A 23036-nucleotide genomic window follows, 5' to 3' on the forward strand; every position below is an offset into this window, starting at 1 on the left:
TTGGTCAGGAGCTGTTTCAACAAGACACTGCTATTCCTGCAGCTGTGCCTCTCCAGACAGGTGGAAAAAATAGAGTTGAGATTGATTGATTGAGCCGAACGAGTCACTGAGGTCCTGTCAGCAATGCTATGTAATTTAGATACATTTTTTGACTTTCAAAATGTTGAAGAATAATTCAAATTTTTTTCATCTGAAATCCAAAAAGAGCTGGTATCTTTTTTTATTATTATTTTATGGAATTTCTGGAAAGCATTTGGAAACATAAACAACAACAAAAATTAGAGATTTTATAAACAAACACCTGTAATATCATTCATGGAAAAGAAAAACAAACGCAGCATTTCTCCCCACAATTTTTGCCTTTTTAATAAGAAAAAAATGAAACATGAATCATTTCAATCACATTTAAAACCAACAGAAATAACAACAGGAAAAAAAACCAATATATTATATCAGCACACTTTCAAAAGTTTGAAAAGCAACATAGCTTAAATAAGACATTTCTCTCTGAAACTAAAATATGCTCCACAAAGGACACCGTGTGACCTGAAACTTCTGCGTCCTCTGCTGTTTATCAGAATAATCCTTCAATAGATCGTTGATACATTGATCTCTGAGTAGATCAGTAGTCATTTGAAGAAAAGGCACTTTTTTTTGGACGGCGAGGGTTATTTGACACCCTTTGACACTGTTACACTGATCCCACTAAGCTGATGCACTGACTTTGTGAGGGGGCGTTTCTAAGTATTGTTGTAACACACACAAACACACACACTACCTGGCCCGTGGGAGCTCCATAGTGCAAAGTACTGTATGTAAATCCTCCCATAGTGCATCTCTCCACCCCTCCACTGTAATAGTAACTGACTGAACTCCCCCATGCACTGCACCAGCTGTCTGTTATTCAGAATGTTACAGTCTGTCAAGGAGCATTTGCTTTAAATGCTCTCGTGTAGGTAACAAAAACATAAATGTGTTTTTTTTTTTTTTATTTTTTTTTTTACCACAGTTACTTTGCCTCGTTCCTTCTGGCTGCAGAATTTAGCTTCTGTTTCCTCTGTGCTCCAGCGAGGACAAAATGGCTTCTTCATATCAACCAAAATAAGATTTTTTTTTTCTTTGAAAGTACAGATAGGACAGAAATGATGGACATACTGTGAAATGTTGTAACACACACACACACAAAAAGAAAAAAACACCAACTGTCTCCCGCTGCAGTAACACCTGCCTGAAGCAGTAACCTGAAACTCGCCTCATCTCCATCTTTGGATTTAAAAAACAAAACAAAAAAACTCACATTTGAGTTGTAACTGGTCAACAGAGCGCTATACAAGATATATTAAAATTTATTCCCTTCATAAATAAATGCAAATATCCTTTTCCCCTCACATTACGTCTATTTACATTTTGTACAAAGCTGATTTGACCACCTGCAGTGCTCCTGAGACAGGCAACGACGCCATCTGACTCACACACAGACCAGTCAAATGTCTTCATTTCTGACATTTTATCATCCTGCTACATTTTTCTGTCCTCCATGTAACCAACCTGCCTCCATGGTCTTCATAGTTGGTAAATACAAACTGTTCTTTGGTCCCTAAAACACGGCAGCTATTTTAGATGTGGGTCCCTTTTATGCAGCCGGTGGACGTGAGCCAGAGCAGGAGAGAAAGAGGAAGATAAAGAGAGCTGGGGTCCATTTTAGGAAAGGCAGAGAAAAAGAGAAGTCTCCATCTTGGCTCACCTCTAGAGACAGGTGTGTGTGTGTATGTGTTGGGGAGAGGATGAGTGTCCACATTAGGAGGCGTTGAGCACTGAGCGGCTGTACAGAGTTTGGTAGTAAGCGCCTGAGTCCATGGTGGCGGGCCCTGGGCTGTCGTAGATCTGCTTGGCACCGACAGGAGAGCCGCTGGTGTAGCTGTTGTAGGCCATCACCTGGTCCTGGTAGGACTTGAGGTCCATCTTCTGCTCGTTGGACATGAGGTTGGTGATGGAGAAGGGATGGTTGAAGTTGTAGTGGGGGTCAAGGGACTTGAGGGCGTCGCTCTGTAGGTCCATGTGCTGCTGCATGGTGCTTGGCAGGAGGTGGGCGCTCCCCACTAAAGACTGGGAGTGGAGGAGCGGGTTGGAGGAGGTGGTGGCTGAGAGGGACAGGGAGGACGAGGTGGAGGAGGAGGGTGGCAGGGAAACGGGCGGGCTGTGGAGGTGCGAGGAGGACAGCGGAGGGCAGTCTAGCTGAACCAGGGAGTTTCGTGGATGCGGCTGGTCATCTGAGGAGCCAGGGTGGGAGTTGTCTGAGTGAGTGGAGTCAGCTCCTTCTGATCCTCCTGTGGGGCTGTGATCCTCCACCAGATGATCTCCACTGTGACCTCCTTTCCCCGAGCCCCCCTCCTGGTTCTTGCCTCCTTTCTTTGACAGCTTCTCCTCGATCTTGAAGCGCTTCTGGCGCCTCAGGTAGCAGCCGTTCTCGAACATGTTGCCTGACTGCGGGTGCAGAGTCCAGTACGAGCCTTTCCCCGGCTTGTCTGGCGAGCGAGCCACCTTCACAAAGCAGTCGTTGAATGAGAGCGAGTGGCGGATGGAGTTCTGCCAGCGCTGCTGGTTCTCACGGTAGTACGGGAACAGCTCCATGATCCACTGGTAGATCTCGTTCAGGGTGAGCATCTTGCTGCCACTCTGCTGGATCGCCATGGTGATGAGGGAGATGTAGGAGTATGGCGGCTTGGCGTGCGTCAGAGAGCGTCGGTAGGGCTTTGGGGGAATCTCCTTGGGCCCAGCCCGGCTCAGGGATGCAGTGGAGGTGTATCCCAGCTGGCTCATGGACTGGCCCATGTTCTGGTAGTGGGACAAGGAGCCCAGGGAGCCTGGAGCAGCGGGACCCAGCTGGGTAAGAGGGCCTGAGCTGAGGGAGGAGGCCACTGGGGAGAGGGACATGTGACTGGGCCCTGAGCCCATGGAGGCCAGCGGGGAGCTGCTGAGGCTGGAGGTTGGGTACGCCATGTTCATGCCTGCAGGAGAGGCGGTGGCCGGGTTCAGGTTGATGTAGCTGTTGATGGTGCCCATGGAGCCCATGGAGCCCAGACCAGAGTTCATGGTGCTGGGAGAGGAATACATCTGGAGGAGGAGGAGAAAACAACATCACAACATTATTATCAAGAAAACACAAGTGGAACAGCAAGTGTAAATATTAAATATTTTTAATTAATCTCCTTTTTATTTTCTTTTTTTTAATTTACAAAACAAATAATATTAACATTTCTGCAGGATTAATGTGATATTTATTTAGATTGGTGCACTAAAGGGAATGTTTAAATGTGAAAGTAAAGCGGTTTGACTCCATTTGAAAAGTGACTCCTTATCAATGCACAATGAAGCTCTCAGTGCGCGCAGAGAGGACATGGATTTCACACCGCGATGTTAACCTGAAAATGCGTAAAAAGCGCGTCATGGTGCCTCTCGGTTCAGACGGCCTCCTCCGCTGCTTCCGTGGACAAAAAAGCCCCAAGTAAACCTGATGTTCATTATGCAGTTGGATTAATTATTATCTGTTCTTTTTTTGTGTTTGTCAAAAATGAAAATATTTTGTATGTGTGTGTGTCAAGAGTCAAAAGTATTTCTAATAAACCCTACGGGGGACAGGGGATATCTCGGCCCGTTTACTGATCGCTGGTTAAATATTATCAGGCTCTCTCTTCTCGGTAATTTTATCAGGTCGAGGTGAGAACTGAGGCTGCTGATGGAATTAACTTTAATTGAATTAGTGAGAAAACAACGGTCTCATTACATTTACACCTGAATTATCGCAACTCGTATGCGGCTGCGGGGGCACAAAGGAAGAAAGTCTGTTAATGAGCAAACAATTTAAAAAAAAAAAAAAAAAGTAAACAAAAGTAAACTTGAATATTTATATTTAGGTCGGAAATACTCAAATTTAAATTTTAAAATCGAAATAATAGTTTGATTGATTGTAAAAATAGGTTACCTGTAGCTATTACCAATAATACTTAATGAATGTTTCTTTTTGGATTTTTACAGAAGAAAAATGCACGGATTCTTTTTGGTTCTTTATTTGGGCATTTTTTCTCTAATTCTTATTCCCCTTTCTCTATTTCTTACTATTTATCATAATGTGTGCCTATAAAATCGATCCTACTCAAATTGATTTTAATCTTGCAGAACTCCAACAATATTTATATATGAGTTCAAGATTTTATTGCAAAGTCTTTAGTAATTTTCCTTTTTAGCTTGCGTCAAAGTATTAACTGTTTTTCGTTCGGAGTCCTTCTGAAAATCTGTACAAATAAAATGCGGTCTCCTCTCTTTCACTTACAGTAAAAAAGAACAAAACTTAGTCACCCCGCTGTTTACAACGTGAAATCAAAACAGTTTGATTTATTTTCTGTTATTATTGTTATTTTATCATCGTGTCTTTACCTCACTGGCCTCGCTGTAGAAAGTATTCCACTCTGGTAGATCATGTGCCTCCATCTTCACAGAGCTCAACATCCCCAACTCAAGTCTTTAGAGGAGAAAGACGTATATATGATCGGATTAAAAAAAAAAATCAAAATATATAAATATAAAATCCGTCGCAAAGTTTTCGGGGAAAAATCCAAATAGTAAGTTGTCTCCTTTTTTTGTGCCCAAAACAGGGGGAAAAATTTGAGACAAAAATGAGAGAGGGTAAAGAAAAGAATGCTGTGAGGCTGTGCTCCTGTAGATAGTAAAGTAAATATTTCTTATTTGTCAATCATCCATTGTTTCATAACAATAATCGTGTTATGGCTCAGCAGATATTGACTTCTTCTTCTGGCCCGTTTTTTTTCTGTCCACGGAGGGCCCCGGGACGCAGCAGGCAGGCGGAGGTTCAGCGCGCAAATACAGTAGAGAAACTTGGATGGCGTCGTCTTATAAGGTGCCGGCGCGTCCCGCCCCGCTCATGACATTTGAATACCGTGTTAGGATCCAGGAAGGGCCCCGCAGAAAGGCCGATGTGGCCCCCTGGCGTGCTGTATATTGGCCGGCGGCTGCACAGGGGCCACCCGGACGACTGACTGCTCCTTAATCCTTCAGTGACAGAGCTGAGTGGATTATTTTTATTTTATTTTATTTTATTTTATTTTATTTTATTTTATTTTATTTTATTTTATTTTATTTTTAAAAATATGGCAGTGAGATATGTGAGGCGTTAATATGCTCTAAAGTTGATTATCAAATAGGATATAAAAGAAATAGATGGATGATTTTGTTAAAAAAAAAAGAAAAAGAAAAAGAAATGTCGCTTTTTCTCAACTCAAAACAACTTCAAATTCATTACAACTACTACAAATTCATTTTCTGTCTTGAAAAACGTCTTTTTTTCTGCAGTCTGGAGACAAAATTGTTGAAACGCGGCTGGGGCGGTGGGGGCGAGGGGTGTGAAAGTCGTTAATTCCCTCGGCTATCACTTCTCCGAGGCTATGAAGCCACGAATTAACACATTCGTTGAGGGTTTAATTGTAGCAACCGCCGCATGACTTGATTCAGATTCTGGGTTTTGATAGTCAGATATTCTGCTGATAGTCAAATATTATGCTTGTAGTCAAATATGTTACAGATAGTCAAATATTTTACTTGATGTCATGCAAAAAAATCACGACAATCAGGATATTTGACTATCAAAAGAGTAATCAGAATATCAGAGATCCTAATCACAGACAGAACACCGAACCCCCTCACGTTCCCACCACCTCACTGAGAAACCAGACTAATTAAAGCGGATTTTTACGTGATTATTTATTTATTTATTTATTTGCCACAAATTGGAATGCAATCGCCACACCCAAAGAAAACCATAAGGACAAAGTGAGATTTATATTCTTAATACTAAAACGTAAAGGTACTAAAGACAGTACTAAACCCTCTTTCTCTGGGTATGTATTTTTTTAAATTAGTATTCAAAGAAGCACTCAGGGCCTGACGCAACAGAGAAAAACAATAAATAATGTGATCCTGGTGTAATGCATAGGGCCGGACTTCTGTGTTGTGGAATACACATCGGCCTCGGTGCAGACGGAGGCCTGTGAATGTCAATGCCTCTGCCTAATGGCCGCTCAATGGAGATGTAATTGATGCGCAGGCGGGAGGCCAACTGGATTAGACTGTGAGAAAAGATCCCGAGGAAACAAGAAATCACAAGAAGGTGCATGAGATGCACCAAAACACAGAAAATGCCAAAAATGTCAGATCCAGTGTCACATTTCATATCTGTAGAGTTTGGCGTGATGTGCATAGTGGATCTCCAGCATCCACCTCATCTATCCAAAAACACTGATGATTATACAATTAAATTATCAGGCTGCCATCATGTTTCCTATCATCATATTCCAGCTCAATCAGACTCTGTACGCCATCACCCGTAAGGACCCGGCGATTATCGCCTGTTTGCAAAACGCTGTCAGATCGATTAACACATGGAATGAGCTCACACCTCAGTGTCTGTAATGATGTAATTAAGCCTGAAAGAGATGAGCTTTTTTTTCATCTGGCGGTCATATAACTGAAGATAAAACGGTTAGTAAACTGTGACCGCAGCCTCTGATCATAATAACTTAATAACTGAAGAAAAAAAGGAACAGTACAACCAATTATTAACCTAGCTAGCAAGGAACGTTCCCACAACGTTACCTATAAGTTGCAATACTGTGTTAAAGATTTTTTTTTTAAATCTAATGTTCAAAAAACGTTTTGGGGATGTTTATCATCTCACATAATGTTCCTATAAGGTTAAATACTGACTAAGATGTATGACTGCAACATTCTGAGAGCAGACTGTTCTTTCATAAAACGTTTCTACAATGTTACATGAAAACAAACGAAGAACAATGTCAAAACAGCATGAGCATGTTATTGAGGCCTGATATTACAGACCATTTTTTATGAAAATGTGAATTTATGTGATATGTTAACAGATAAATATATTTTACAATGTTTGATGTTTATAGAGGATGTTACTCTAACTTTTAGAAGATCATTCTGGGAACTGAAAGAAAACTTGCCACTGAAAACAATACTAAAACATCGCATTGTACCATTTTCAGAACACTGTCAGAATCAAAAATTGACAGTCTGGCTGGAGAGAGGGATCACTTGTGCTGTAAAGTATATTTCTAAAATAAAAGCTAGTTTGTTGTTTATTCATATATAATTTAAAAATCTGAAAAGGGAGATAGAAACAGTTATTAAAGAATTTTCACCCCAGGGCTGTACCTAATCCAGTATCTTTTTTCCTGCTTTGAACTACTTCTTCCAGTCTGACAGAGGCAACATGGCAAAGAGCCAAAAAGGTTTTTATCCAAAGAGCAAACAAAACATCATCCATAAATTTTCAGATCTAAAGATTCATAATAAATATGACGATACTTTACCACCAGAGGCCCATGTATAAGGATTTTGACTGGTGATTCATTTGTGGGATTGTTCCTTAAGTTACTTACTGTAGTTACATTACATGAAATTTATTTAGATGATGTTTTGATCCCAAGCAACTTATAGTAAGTGCATTAACCATTTCAAACTGGGCTAATTGGCTTGATTTCTTTCAAAAAAAAAAATGGGAAGAAGGCAATGAGCAACTTCAGAGGGTATTACAAATAAATTAGAAAAAAACTGGGAAAAAAACAGAAATTTAGTGAAAATAAACAAATAAAATAAACTTTTAAAAAAATTAATTTTTCCAATTAACTAATTTCCTGCAATTTGAGTTACATTTCTTGCTCGTTGCCTTTTCCCAAAGTTTCCCTGAAATATGCTCAGGGTTCAAAGGGTTATACTATAATTTTGTTGCCTTCTGGTGCAAGTGGGAAATGTGATGTCCCCAATTCTCCACACTGCATCAGATTCATGTTTCGCAGTGACTGTGCCCATCTACACTTATTTTCAATGATCGCCTGTTATCTCTTAGCAAGCCAATAATATCAAGCATATATTTAGCCTATACTGATGCTCTGAAACATCAAGCTTTAACCCTGTCTCTTAATAAGCATCTTTGATTGGTGTAATGCTCCTTTAAGGTCCTATTTTCACTCCAACGTACATTTAGCCATGTCCTCTCTCTGCAGGGTTCTTCATTCCAAAGCCTTCTCCATCGTCCATTAACACCTCTATAATTGGTTTAACAATAGCTGATACTAATGGAGGAAACGACAGATCGGCCCCCCTCCTTCCTCCCTCTTCTTCTTCACAATAAGACGAGCAGCTTCATCACTAAAAGAGTTCATCACTTTGCTTCTGTGGGCTCCAAACAGCCCGTGTTCTTTCAGGCAAACTGAAGCTCAGAAGCATTACAGCGCCATCTCCTGGCCATAGAAAACAAGAGACGACTTGCATGAAAAGGTTTGGGAGGTTTGTTCAGTTGTCTGAGTCTCTAAGTCTGTGAGGCTGATTTTTAACTGAGCAGATTTCAAAAGCAAATTAAATTAAGTTAAATGCAATAAATTAGTGAAAAGTTACAAGACAATCCCCAGAAAATAAGAAAAAAAGTATAATCAAACAAACAATAAAATTACCCCCTAAGTGCAGAAATGTATGTATGTATGTGTATTTTTTTCTGTCAAATAATTTAAAAAATATAATTATAATTATTATTTTATAGTTTTCTTTTTCTAACATTTTCCCCTTTTTTTGGGATAATTTTCTAATATATCTCCTCCTTTTGTAAAACTAATTTTCAAGACAAAACGCCTTTTACTTATTTACATGCAATTTGTGGTACACTTCTTGCCAAGTCGGTCACTGCCTTTTCTCCCTATGTTTTTGAAAGAAATGAAGCCAGTTTGCTCAGTTTTAAAAGCTCCAGTGTGTAGGACTTAGAGGGATACACTGGCAGAAATGTAATATAATATGCTTTCTTGATGTCACGTAAAGCAGAGTAGGTAGACCCAAATGTAGGAGGCAAATGGAACTCATTAGATCACTTTGTAAGCCAAAGGAACAGCAACTGAACATCACACAACCAAATCAAGGATCCAACAAAGACTGAAAGGAAAACTAGCACTTAAATACAAACTAGACTGACAAAAACATGACATGCAGGTGGAGGAAAAAGAGCAGAGAAGCTCAGGTGAGGGAAAGGGTGATGAGGCAGAGGAGCAGGCAGCGAGCTGATTGGAAGAAAGTGAGGAGCAGGAAGGACTAATGAGGCTGATGTAAGACAGCTGTTAAAGAAAAACAGGCGGGAAATGGACAAAGGCAGAAAATAACACAAGACATGATTCATGAGGGGGTAACCTGCAAACTAAATCAGGAAATGGACTGATCATGATGAAAACATGAAAAAAAGGAAAAACACAAAGAGAAAAGCCTAAAACCAAGTCCAAAACACAACAGAATATTAACCCATTGAAACCTGAGCAAAATGATTCGATTTCGTTCAAAAGGTGGGGAGAAGGCAATGAGTAACATAAGTCGCAAAATTAGTTAAAAAAATTGAGAAAATAACCTTAAAAAAAATACACACAAAAAAATATATATATATATATATATATATATATATATATATATAATAAAAAGAAAATGATCTACAAAAGTGTTGGAAAAAAAGTATTTTTGATCATATTGTGCCTATATTCTATTACCAATCATTTAAAATTATAGGTGGATTCCTGTCAAGGTGTAGAAACAAGGTGAGCTCAGTTTATCTGTGGAAAAGTGTTGTGCGATCAAACTGTACATTTTACAGTGTCCTGTTATTTTGATCTCCTTAAGGCACACCTGTGTGCTCATGATGCTGTTTAATCAACATCTCGATATGCCACACCTGTCAAGTGGATGGATTAATTTGGAAAAGGAGAAGTGAACAGATTTTAACAGATTTGCAACTAAATTTTAGGAAAAATAAATCTACTGAGTGCTTAAAAAAGTCTTGAAATCAAACCTGTGAAAAATTGGAGAAAAAAAGTGTTGCGTTTACATTTTTTGTTCAGTGTACAGAACTACAAAATTAATCCTCTACTGAAGTTTGAATAATCAGCTGTAAATAACAACATGTTACCCTGGATTAATTAAGCAATTTTCAGAAAACAGGTTGTAGGAAAGTTTGTATAATTAGAAAGTCATGAAAAGTTTTTCAGTTTTAATATTAGGGTCTGGTTGGTCACATTTGATTAAGTTTTTCTCACAAACAAAATGATTAAATCTCAGTCGTAATACTCAAGAAACAGAAAAAGAAGTTTAAGTTTCCATCCCGTTTTATTCCTGCTTTCTATTTTGTACATGAAGCTGCAATAAAACCAACAGATCTACAGGTGACACAAAAATGAAAAGAAGAGCGACGCAGAGAGAGACCGTATCGAGACAATGAATGGCTGGTCAACTTTACAAAGGCTTCGGATGAAAGCAAAAGCCGTCTGATGGCGATTGAAGGGAAACAGATTCAGGTTAATCATTGACTAGACAATAAAAAAAGCCATTGCACTCCGACGGCCCTGAGGTTCCCAGACACACAAACAGACGGTAAACATTTGAAAAAGGCACTTAACAAGGGATTGCATGATGTATCAGTGCATATTAAACTTAAATTCCCCTTCTTCAAAGACATTTCTCCACAACAGACCTGATCTGTGGATATTCTCTCGGTATAGAAGGCCTACAGAAGTATTTTCTGCATACTATAGGCCTTGACTATATATCATATCCCAGAAGTACAGTAGACCACATGGGCCTGTAAACTGTAATGGCTTGATGAAGAAAGCCAGTTGAGACCTGGTCAAAAAAATATAGCAATATTTTTCTCCCCCATGAAACATTTACATCCAGAAACATCAGTTTGGGCATAAAATGACCTTTGGTTTGTCTGTGCGTCTGTACTGACAAGTACATGCTGCACATAAAGAGAGAATCCACTGAAAAACTAATTTGATTTCATGTGTGATCATTCTAATGTTGGATTGTTTAATGTGGTAGGTATAGCCTGGTAAGACCATCCTGATGATGTAAGCTCAGCATTCTCTTTCACTCTTTGCATCTCTCTGGACTTACTGCCGCCCCAAAGCACTTTCCAGAAATTAAAATCTAATCGGGGCCAATCTGGGATCTACACCATAGCTGACAATGTAAGCAGACAATCAGGGACTGCGCTGTAGCTGACGATGTAAAATGTTGGCAAAATGGTAAGCACCAATTGCTAACTCTAACGTTAGTAAACACAGCAATAAGTTAAGTTATTGTACAAAAAGAGTCTAACAACAATTTAAAAAGAACAAGAGGATGCACTCAGAGTTTTCAGAGGAAAATACTTTTTTGCGGTCTGGATTTGGCAAAAGCTTGATTTATCAACTGGCTCCATTGGGGATGATATTCCCCTGTACAAATCCATGTTCATCGTTGTTTCCAATCAGTACATTTACATGATGTTAGAAAAAATTGAATTACTATGTCAGTCCGACTAAACTTGGATTTTTAAAATACATGTTAACATTTTAGTCCGACTGAAATCATAATAAGTCGAATTTGTCAAAGTCGGATTAACATACCTAGATAATGCAGTTGGGGGTCATTTAACTCTGGCATATATATGCCTCATTCAGACCTGAACCTGAACTCATGTTCTATGCATGCTCCACACTCCCCACGCTGGGCTTTGACCCAGAAGTCAAACAGCATAAATTCGTAGTAGAAATCCAGGAAAAACAAAAGAACAAGAAGGGAAGAAAAAAAAACTAAACACTACAAATCACTAATCACTACTAAAAGTAAAGCACAGAGTACGTACAAAATGTACAGCACCGAAAAGTTACCCATGTTGTCACCGGTCGACATGCAACCTGTTTGCCGCTTGCTAACTTGTTTGGTCTGTGATGTAATGGGTCAACTGGAAGACGGTCCAATAGCAACTAGCTGAAAAGGAGCATATTGTCACCTACCTTGGCAAAGTCTGACATACTTCTGTCAATAAATGGATTCTCCCCCAGTGCTTGTATACTGCGACAAGGACAGTAGTCCAATTTAATGGCCTAGTCACGCTATAACCATAGCTCCGCTAAACTGTGCACGTAAGTGTACTGAGTGAGTCCAGACTGATACAGAGAGAGAAACACAAGTTGAGCTCACATCATCAGGAGGGTTTTGCCAGGCTACAGTGTGTATCGTCCTCCATATTTGTTCCACTGACATGAATGCGCAAGATATGAATGCAAAGCAAATTCAACAAACTGTTAGGTAAAGATTGATGTCATCATCTGCAAACTGAAAATATACTTTAACTGTAACAAGTTTCCTCTCGATGAAGTGTGTCAGGTCAAAAGAAGTCTTGTCTTTACTTTTGGGAGAAACAAATCAATAAGAATATTTTAAAACCTTTCAGGGGTTACAGAGCAACATTTCTGCTTTTAGGTGGATTCTCACTTTAAACACAAAAGGTTTAAGAAATGATACACAATCGCTTTTAATTACATATTCCAAACTGTTGCATATACTATGACTAAGGATTGCACATACTATTATAGATCTATACAGTATATAACATTTAACATTCTAGTATAAAATATAGTCCTAGGCCTATCAATAGATATCTTTTCATATACATTCAGGGTAAAGCGTAGGCTGGGCTGGATCTTGTATGAAAGCAACATTTAAATACAGTTAAACAAAGAGTCTCTGTGGCTGGCCTATGCTTTGACAGATAAACTGGTTGTTTCTACACGCTCTCCTTTCTCTGAGTCAGTCAGCTTTATTTAAAGCCATTAAAAAACAAATACACAAAAAAATGATACTACTGGCATTCTGTCCAAATCTCATGTTGGTTTGCATGTTCAGGTGTATTATAGGTTTAGGTGTATTATAGGTATAGATTTTCTTTCTATTTTTTTCCAAAAAAAAAAAAAAAAAATGATTGTGCGCCAGGAAACAGATTCAGTCATAATACAGTAAAAATTAATAAATCTGTATGTCAAATTTAAGGTTCATTTTTTCATCATAACTGTCAATTTCATGTCAGTTGTTATTGAAAAAAGTATTTGTAGAAGCATAAATATCATTAAGACCATGAGCTGGCAGCAAAAATGGCGTTTTGTCCCAGACAGATAAGTTCCAACTTGTTTCGACTCAGAGCAGCCTGTATTTTTCTGCAAACAGTCTGATATCTGACAACCTGCTGCATGCTGCCGACCAGCAGTTTACTGATCAACAAGAAAGATACGGAACAACCGTGGCCACTGCTTTAGTCTTTAAACATTTGTGTTGGATCGATCAAAAACTAGCTTTTGTGCTTTTCCCGTGCAAACACAATATTGAGTGTACTGTTAAAATAAACACTGGACTGTGGCTACTTTCTGTGAGTTTGCAAAGGTTATTCATTCTTATAATGGATCTGCAATGGTATACCACAAAAAACCCAGGACAATGATAAATTAATACAGTGATGGCCATATAGAGAAATGGATATTTCTGTCGTCCAGTTTACACTGGTTCTTCTTGAAGGTGTAACCCCCCCAGCTATAGGCGATATACTGCATTCCCACTGTCAGTGAACACAGCACGGCAGCACATGGGTCTGCCTTTCTGTCAGCTTGTGTGTGTGCGTGTGTTGTTTTGTTAGCGTGTCCATGCAACGTCACTGACAGGCTGGAGATCAGGTAAACAGTAGACTCCAGCAGGAACAGAGGTCTGTTAAAACTTTTCAATGGTTCCTTCTCTTTAGACATCTCTTTTAACTTTGTACAGACTAACTTTTATGTTTTAGCACTGTTTAGTAGGAGACGGAGAGTAATTAGCGTCAGCACATCATTGCATATTTCTGGTTACTGAAATTAGCACGTTTAACCATGCGTTGTGTTCCCATTAATGCCTACTGGAGCCGGAGGTGATAAAAACCCGTGTTTAGTGCAGAGTCATTTGACCTGGGTAAGAATGTCGATTGTACGCATTGTCATTGCATTAAAAATCCAGATGTTAGTGAGATTTTGTGCAGTGAGAAAGAGGCTTAATTATGATGAGATCCCTGCAGTGCCTCCACCTGCGCTAGGAGACTACTGCTACTGTGAGCTCTGCCAGTGGGACAGTTGGTGAGAGTCCACCTGCCCTACACAAACACGTTAACAGGGCTAACTGTTAGCATCACATGCTATCATTACCTAACAGTTATAAATGTGTTCAACGACAGAGTTGAGCTGTTTTGGAGTCTGCATGGGTTTATTTGGGACTGATTAGTGATGAAGTGTGGCAAGCTGCTGCTGTATTAGCTCATGCCAACTGGGCAGGTGCTGTACTCCCCGTACTCCCCCCAAATTATTGCAAAGGTGGTATACATTTTTGTTTGTAGAAAAATAAGACAATCTGTTGAGAACTGGTGTTGTCCATGTGTTACTTCAGTCTCTTTGTTTCCAGCCGCTAAAAGTAGTGAGCTGGCAGTGCTAATGTGGGCTTGATCACTTGTTTCTAACTACTAACTCGACAAAAAGTAGCCACTATTCAGCTGCTGATTGGCCCTGAATTTCTAATTCCAACAGTACATCATAAAGGCAATTTTGGGTCCGATAATGTTGATAAAATTGGGTGGTGTGGGGAGCTGGAGTCAAAACCTGTGTAATGGAGGCTTGCTGAACTGTGGGTTGCTGTGTTGCTTCTCTTCTGAATCTCTCAGAGATCCATTGCAGACGTCTTCTCCTGGTATGTGATACGACTCTGGAGTGACAAAAAGCAGACACAAATATGCAACATGAAATTACAAAGAGTAACATCCCACGGTATCAAAACTGTGTGGCCTAGAGTAGGTAAATCAAATGGGACATAAATAAATACAGTTGCAACACTTTTTCAATACTCTTAATTCTTAAGCAATTTGTTTCTTCACATTTGTTATTCCAATATCCCAAAGAGTCTCGATAATTCGAGACTAAATTATTGGGGAAATAATAATACAAATGTCTGTTCAGTGCAAGTTAAAATTATTTGTGTATTTAACAAAAATGACCACAAAAAATCCTTCTAGGAACCTCTTGCTATCGTCAGAAAGGCCTGACAAAAACATGCTTTCCGTAAAATGTTCTCACAATGCAAAATTCAGTCAGACTTCAGAATAGAGGTAGTCAGATGTCTGTGGACTTGCCTGTTGCTGTGTTGGGTCCTTGTTTCCATGGAAATCATCATCACGTCTCTCTCTCTTTCTTTACGGTGACATCTCCACTGGCAGTTCCGGCTCCACTGGTGGCTCCACTCCCAGTCCCAGAAGCAGATGCCGCTCCAGGACCGGGCCCATTTCCGGCTCCAGATGCAGACGCTGATGCAGGTCCTGCTCCAGCGGTGCCCAGGATGGTGGAGACTTCTCCCTGCATAAAGGCCCAAGGGGGACTGTTGGGAGAGTTGTCCAACGGACAGCGCTCTCCGCTGGGGCAGTACACCTCCCCATCGCCCCGCCGGTTCTGGATGTACACTCTGGTGCAGGGGAAGCAGAACCTAAATTTGGTGGAAAGAGAAGATGTTATTAAATATACCAGTGAGACATAACTAGCAGAGTTGACAAAAACTGTAATGATTATTTCTAGGGATGCATGATAATATCACGTCTGGAATCAGCCAACATCCTGATTTCTGCATAGATTACAAAGTGATATATATATTTTTTTTTATTGACAAAGTGAACATGTACAAAACATCAACCCTATATTTGAGTATTTTTCTTAATTTGCACAATGAACACACATTGAAAAGCCCTTTATTTTGTCTCCATCTGCTTGAAGGCCATAATGATAGAGTATGCATAATATCATGTTAATTACACTACAGAAGAGACTTAATGATCACTAAAATTAGGTGGGGGAAAAAGGGCATATATTAATATCCATATCAGCCAAATTAGTGGTTATATATCAGCATTTTGGATATCGGCAGAAAATAATTAATTACTTAATATTTCAGTAATAGTCAACTAAAAATGTATATTAAATGACAAGAGCCTAAAGAGTGAAATTGCTTACTTGGTCAGATTATATAACCAGAAAAAAGAATCTAAAATCTACATGCTTCAGGCTATAAACCGTAAAATAGGGGTCAACAGCTTGGTCTGTTTTTTGGGGCTGATATTTGGCATTTTGCAGATTATTTATGTCAGGGTTTTATTTTAATGATCTCCAATAAAATTAATTAATTAAAAAGTACAAAAAAAGGGTCAGGATGAGAGGAACTTTTACTTTGTCAAACCTCAGGCAACTATCTTTATTTATTAATTTCTATGTAACTGTTCACTTGTCTTTACAAAAACATTGCTGGGAACTTGGTGTGTATGATGATGAAAGTTTCAGTTTTGATTAAACATTGCTGAAGGCATTAAAACAAAGTTTTGTGTTGGAGTTTGTTATATTCCAAATTCTAAATATTGACAGAAGGATTTTCACTTTTATTGTAAATGCATATCATTTCCAAGTATAGGTTTTCGATCTCATTAACTACTAATAATCTGTACTGGTATCAGCCCTGATAAATTAATATTGGTCAACCCATACTATAAAATGCTACCTAACAATATAAAGAAAAATAACAGACACACAAACCTATGCCCTGGCACTGATGGACACTGAACAAAGTGTGTGTCTTCCAGCCTCTCATGGCACAAGGTGCAGGATAGAGTGTTTCCGGTTGAATGTGTGTTGCTGCCAGACGCTGATCCCAGCTCAGAGGCACCACTGTGGGGTAACGCTGCAGCTGTGGTGGCAGCCTCTGCGGAGGTGCTGGATCCCAGAGGCTCCCCTCCGGACCTCGCGGTGAGGGGGCGCGGCTGCCTGGCTGGAGATGAGGCAGGCTTGGGGCTGGTCTGGCTCACACCTCCTGCCAGAGTCGAGGACGAAGAAGGGAGGCCCGTGCTTTTGCTGGAGCTGCCGCCAGCCAAAGCAGTGTGGACCTGTGTTTGTATCTTGGGCTGATTCTGGGATGAGCTGAGCTCTCGCTCCAGCTCCGGAGTGATGAAAGGGGCGATGCCCATCCCTATCCCCAGCTGTCTGCGGCTCATCTCGGCCAGTACCGGGGCGGGGAAGATCATGGGGCTGCTCATGGGGGCTGTCCTGGCGGTCAGACCCGCCGGCATGCCCGCAAGAAGCCCATGGGGAATCCCTGCGATACTTTGAGTTACCAGACTAGGAGGGATGGCAGCTCCTAACATGGGTCTCCTGCTGCCGCTGGGGCTCTGACGGTTCACCTCTTGCGGCGGCTGGCCGTCACGGTGCAGCCCGTTAGGCGGCACACGAATAGCCGACACGGTGCTCTCTCCTCTTCCTCCCCTTTCGAGGCGGTCCGTGTGCGGCCTGCCTCCGTCCGCTGCAGCATCCCCTCTGCCAGATGTGCCGTGTTTATTGGACGAAGGACCAGGTGACCTGACGTTACCGTCCTGCATCCCGTGAGTCCGTTTTAGCTGTCGGGCACTGGCTATAAGGAACTCAATCTGGTTAGCTCCCTCGTAGTTCACGCAGCCGCGGCACACTACCTCGCTGAAGTCCCACACCACAGTCCACGGCATCTTCGGCAGGTCGCATAGGTAGCACCACTGGCGCCTGGAGGAGGACGGGGACGACATGGCTGGCCGGCTAGCGAGCTAACCTGAGCGGGTTCAACGAGCCAGCTAGCGTGCTAACCTGCTAGCACACGTTAGCTTTGTTAACCTATTTAGCTTTGACAGGTGCACGCCCTTTTTTTGCTACAAAGTTTCTGCGTTAAAATACTTCAGACCGCTTTAGAAAAATGTTACACATCCTACAGGTATAAAGTATCTCAAAGTTTTGGGTTTCTGCAGCTCCTTTTTCATGTGTTTGTTTTGTTTACCCACTCCGGCCTGCTCTGGGCTGCTGTCAACTGCTTCCCCGACGGATGCTACAACGTTACGTAACCTTGTGAGCTGCATTGTGGGTGTTTGAGTTTTCTCACCCAGTTTTGCCAATGCAAACCAACTTACCCTGCCTGGTTTGAGAACTACAAGCAAAACTGGCACGGAAATGAAGTCATTAAAGGTCAGAGTTCATTTGGTGTCAACACATGTGCGTCCGCCGTAGCCATGCGTTTTGAGGCAGAAAACTTTTGATTTTTTCAGTTTTTGGTTATTTGAAATAAAACAAAAATGCCAAGAGACATATCGTCGTCTTCAAGCGAAGACGAGGAGGATAATAATACCACAAAATCGCCTTTAAAGGAAAAAGAAAGCGGTAAGTGTACACATATTGGTGATACCAGCTTCATGAGTGCTTTTTCAGGGAGGAAGACATTGCAAGCAAGTAAATGCATAGCACATTAGGCTTTGACTGTCTTAGCCTCATATGTTTAGTTTTAACGCCTCTATTTTTGACATATTAAAACATAAAATATTGTCTTGTGATAAGTCTCTTTATATTATTAGTAAAAAAAAAAGTGTCGTAGTCTAGATGTGACTCAAAATTATGTTCTGCATTTGTTTAAGCCTTGGCTGTGTGTCTTCGAATAATGAAGCCAAGAAGAGACAACATTAAAGTCTTACTAATCATTAAAAAATAATCAGTGTTTCATTACTATGTAACTATTTGGCCCCAAAGAAATCCAATAAAACACGAGCTCACTCAGCTTTGATTTATTCAGGTGTTCTTTCTCAGGGCTGTTCTGCGTATTTCTTATGCTCTGTGTTATTTTATTCATGAACTGATGGAGGCGTGCTGTTGTTTGGATCCACAGATAAGAAGGCCAGCAGGTACCAGTGTCCTGCTGACTTTGTGTCTTTCCAGCACAAGCCCTGCAGCAGCACTCTCACCGAGAGTCTGAAGAACAACAAGAATGAGTTGTGGCTCATTAAAGCGCCTGCCAGCTTCGACCCAGAGTGGTGGGTACACTCTCACCCATTTCGCCCGTTTCCTTGTCTCTGTCTTGATGTACAGTCAGGTTTACGATAAGTAATTCAGGGGCAGCCTTTCTTTGTATACATTTAGTGGGCAGTTAATCATAAATTTTGCATGCATCAACCCTCTAAAGTATATATGCAAAATTTAAGCCAGTAACTACACTTTTATCTGCCTCCATCTGTCAAGCTGAATAATAAATCTGTTTACATGTCATAGAAAAGAGTCACCACATTACAAATTTACACACACACACACACACACACACACACACACACATAATAGTAGAGTTATTACTGTCTCCAGAGGCTCCACATTAATGTTTTGCAATATGCTGAGTAATGCTGTAACATATATTCGGATTTATTACCTTTCATAAATGAAAATGACAATAAATGATTAATTAATATAATTAATATAATTAATTAATATTAATAATTAATAAATGAAGAATAAATGACAATGAACATTTTCAATGTTTTTTTTTCTTAAATAAGATACAGTTTTCAGTCTGTTCATCTCCTTTAAGTCATTTTAACTACAGCAAAAAGTAGAAAAGTATCCAGTGGGAACAAAAGGCAATTGATTTTATTATTCTAGAGCCAAAACCTTTATTTGTATTTTATAATTTCAGTTTATATAATAAAAAATCTATACTTCTGTCAATGCCTGTCAATGTATCAGTGCAGAAATATTGCAATACTTAGCTGTATCAGTCAATCAATCAATCAGTCATTTATTCCAGACTCAGGGTCCATATAAAAAAAATTAAAAGACAAAACATCACATACAATAAATAAAGTAAAATCAAGTCATAAACATAGTTCAATCAATGCCAACAAAGAGACAACTACACCAGTGTCTCCACAGCTGGGACTGGTGACGCGTGGTGTTATACCTTAGCACTAACAACTTATCGATTTTCCCTCTCCCAGAGTTCAGATATAAACCATCTTTATCCAGAATTGCAGACATCACCTTTAAAGTTTGCTAATGTTTGTTAACATCAGCCATTATAAGCTAACAAATTAGGCTGTATTAGCTCATTTTTATTGCTTATGAATTCAAAATTTTGTTTGTAATTGGGGAAAATGTGAGAATTCTTCTTTCTAAAGTTCTATACTCTCACTTTAAACATGTCTGTAGCAATTTTTGTGAAAATATAAGAGGTCATTCAGATTGTGTATGTTGGGTCCAGCAGGTGGAGCTGCAGATGGGCTTCATGCTGAAGCTCCACAGAGTTCCCCAAATCCAGTAGTAGAAAATGATGCACTTTGGTTTAAACTTGTCAAGTTGAGTAAACTGTCAAGGTAGACTCTATGTGAATGATGCCTAACCTCGACTCTTCTCCCTCCGTCCAGTTTCAGTGGTATCAAGGTGCCCCTCTCAGGTCTTCAGACCCTGAAGGTTCCTGCTGCTGCAGGCGGAGCAAAGACCGGGAGCAGCCAGCAGATTTACAGCGTCCTGGCCTCCACCCATGGCACCTCAGAGCTCCGCCTGCTCACCAGCGACAAGCAGTCATCAGACAGCATGGTTTTTGGCCCCATGTTTTCAGGCCTGTTGAATGTGTGTGAGAGCTATGGAGACAGCAGCACCAACCAGGCCCCTCAGGTCATCCCTGCAGCTCCAGCGCCCTCGGTGGCCAAAAGACTCGTAGAAGAAACATGGCGGGAGGAAGAGGAGGAAGACGGGAAGAAAAAGAAGAAGAAGAAAAAGAAAGAGAAGCGAATAAAGACAGAGCAGGAAGAGGAGGTGGTGAGAGTGAAACAGGAACCTGCGGCGGAAACTCAGGACAAAGTGATGACGGAGCTCCCCCTCCAAGAGGGTGAAGTTTCAGAGGAGAAGAGGAAAAAGAAGAAGAAAAAGAGAGACAGGGAGCGAGAGGAGGTGGAGGAGGGCCTGGAGCCCAGTGTCAGGGTGAAGGAGGAAGAGGTGACAGTGAAATGTGAACCAATAGACACTTTGTATGGTGATTTAGTGGAGGGCTCGGGAAAGAAGAAGAAAAAGAAGAAGAAAAGCAAAACTGATGACGAGTAGTCTGCCTTGACTTTGTAGTTTTGTTTATGTTTGACCTCATGAACCTGACAAGGAGCCATTTTACTCCTAATTCATCCCAGCGTATTGGATGATTGCATAATGAAAGCCTTGCTTTGGCAAACCATTGCAGCCAGGAAAAAAAAACACATCCTGAATCAGTCGAACACTTAGACAAATTATAAAATGCATTCATCCAAGCATATTTAGGGCCAGCGTTCCCTCTCATTTTTTGCTCAGAAAGTGACAGTTTTACACACAGATAATGTGTGCAGCCGCAGGCATCTATGAGTACACGGGAAATACGAGTGTACATGGGGGGAACATCTGCGATTCCTGCCAGTCTCTGTCAAGTTGTGGTAGACTTTATGGGATTATGCTCACACTGTTTTGCTGCATTTGTGTACATATTTACACAACCAGGCTGGTAACGTCACTGGTTTGGCAGCAGGCTCAGAAAACCAGAGGTGAAATAAGGACATTTTAATTGTTTAATGTCACGTCTCGCTGTTAGTTTTTTTGTTATGAAATGATCTAAGTCACATGTATTGGAGAACACGTGTTTTTAAAATATACTCCAAAAGTGATTAAAGGAAATGAAAAAAACATGTTTGTGTTTTTGTCCCGCAATCGTCTCGTGCGAGCGGTCCAACATTTTCCTCTCATGTCGTGGTAGAGCTGTGATTTCATCCAGAAGGCATGAAGCATGAACTCATATTGTAACTCAGACTGCAGATTTTAAATTGTGCAGTAAGAAGACATGGCCCAATGTACAGATCTGCAGTTTTCCAATGATTGAAGTTTCTGGTGGAAGTCAGGTCCTCTTGGAAAGTTTGCATTTATTAAACCACGGAGATTCTGTTCTGTGGACTTATATTTAAGTTAAGTAAAAATAGTTTTTTTTAAAAACAGTACACAAATTATGGCAAATCATTAACAATGACAAAACAAAGAAAACAGCAAAACCAATAATAATTAAGAAAAACAAAAACAATATGCAACATGTTTAAAGAAGTCATGTCATTGGAAATGGTAAAAAAAAATTGCATTTAGTAAATAACAGAGTCTGTTCTGTGGACAGATATTTGAATTTCTTTATTTTCCAGTTTTCTATGCAGTAAATAAACTAAAGCAAATCAACAACAAACTGACAACAAATATGAAACTACAAAAATAAAGAAATATGTCATTATATATAAATATGTCATTTTATTTAAACCATAGATTTATATGCAGTAAAACCAATGCAAATAACTGACAAAAGTATAAAACAGCAAAAATGAAATATTAAAAATAAACAATAATTTCTAAATAACAGCAAGGAGTGGCATGTTTGGCAGTAAACGGCACTGTTGATAGTAGGTTCATATTCATTTATTGGGGAAAAAAATGCTCTTTTAGTAAAAATCAGATTGTTATGTTACCACCTCTGATGCAATGAAAGTTTCCCAGTGAACACAGCTATAAAAAAGTTTGAAAATCAGATTAAATTATATTTTCTTTGCACATTAAAATCAGTGAAGCGTTTTGGGCCATGACCACCTATTTACTAGGTCTAGTGCAGAGTTTCATGATGATCTTTATGATCTATCTGGTGGCTTTTCAACTCTGCCACGACCGTGCTATAACTGCAGGAAACTCTTCATGGCTAAAACTGTTGGCACATCAGAGGTCATACTTAAATAATATTGCATGTCGGCATAAAATATTGGCATCAGAACCTAAACTGGTTGATGGATACCAAGTCTATAAATCTCTGCGTATCCATGGCCAGCAGATATGCCTTTCAATTAAAAGCAGCAGAGACAGCAGCAGGCCTGACAGGGAGATGGCGCCACACTCCAGCCTGTATCCTGCTAGGAGCCGCCTGCAGCCTCAGAACAACCTCTGAGCCTGTTATTTACGTGCTACCATTTATTTTCACTAATGTAACACAGATCTTCTGTTGCTATCCAGACGCACACAAAGAAAGGATTTATATTTTTTCCTTTTCCCGACGGCAGCAAATCAGTAGATCTGAGTGACACTCAGGTGAAAAATCTCAGCTCAGGCTCTGCATCCTCCCCTCCTCCCTCCCCTCCTCACTGCTCCCCTCTCCCTGCTCTGCACCGGAGTATGGTCCTGTTTCTTAATGAGCTCAGGCACCTCTGGCGCTATCACACTCTCACCATCTGTAGTAAC

The 23036-nt window shown here is 40.2% G+C and overlaps 3 protein-coding genes across 3 annotated transcripts; 1 reads left to right on the plus strand and 2 right to left on the minus strand.

Annotated features, from left to right (window-relative positions):
* Positions 1 to 340: 340 nt before the first annotated feature.
* foxa3 (forkhead box A3) lies at positions 341 to 4891 on the minus strand. The gene is made up of 2 exons (XM_042486689.2): positions 4435 to 4891; positions 341 to 3114 (listed from the first exon to the last, which is right to left on the minus strand). Exons 1-2 carry the CDS (start codon positions 4504 to 4506, stop codon positions 1798 to 1800), a joined length of 1389 nt encoding a protein of 462 aa, XP_042342623.2. The 5' UTR covers positions 4507 to 4891; the 3' UTR covers positions 341 to 1797.
* Positions 4892 to 10208: 5317 nt separating this feature from the next.
* irf2bp1 (interferon regulatory factor 2 binding protein 1) lies at positions 10209 to 17816 on the minus strand. The gene is made up of 3 exons (XM_042486448.2): positions 16524 to 17816; positions 15083 to 15429; positions 10209 to 14658 (listed from the first exon to the last, which is right to left on the minus strand). Exons 1-2 carry the CDS (start codon positions 17537 to 17539, stop codon positions 15123 to 15125), a joined length of 1323 nt encoding a protein of 440 aa, XP_042342382.1. The 5' UTR covers positions 17540 to 17816; the 3' UTR covers positions 10209 to 14658; positions 15083 to 15122.
* Positions 17817 to 17818: 2 nt separating this feature from the next.
* Positions 17819 to 21476, plus strand: polr1g (RNA polymerase I subunit G). Its single transcript, XM_042486450.2, has 3 exons — positions 17819 to 18161; positions 18661 to 18805; positions 20183 to 21476. The coding sequence occupies exons 1-3, from the start codon at positions 18077 to 18079 to the stop codon at positions 20856 to 20858; spliced, it is 906 nt and encodes a 301-aa protein (XP_042342384.1). The 5' UTR covers positions 17819 to 18076; the 3' UTR covers positions 20859 to 21476.
* Positions 21477 to 23036: the final 1560 nt, after the last annotated feature.

The sequence above is a fragment of the Plectropomus leopardus genome, chromosome 6 (assembly GCF_026936395.1).
Source record: "Plectropomus leopardus strain MGB_pleo_1.0 chromosome 6, ASM2693639v1, whole genome shotgun sequence".
NCBI classification, from domain to species: Eukaryota; Metazoa; Chordata; class Actinopteri; order Perciformes; family Serranidae; genus Plectropomus; species Plectropomus leopardus.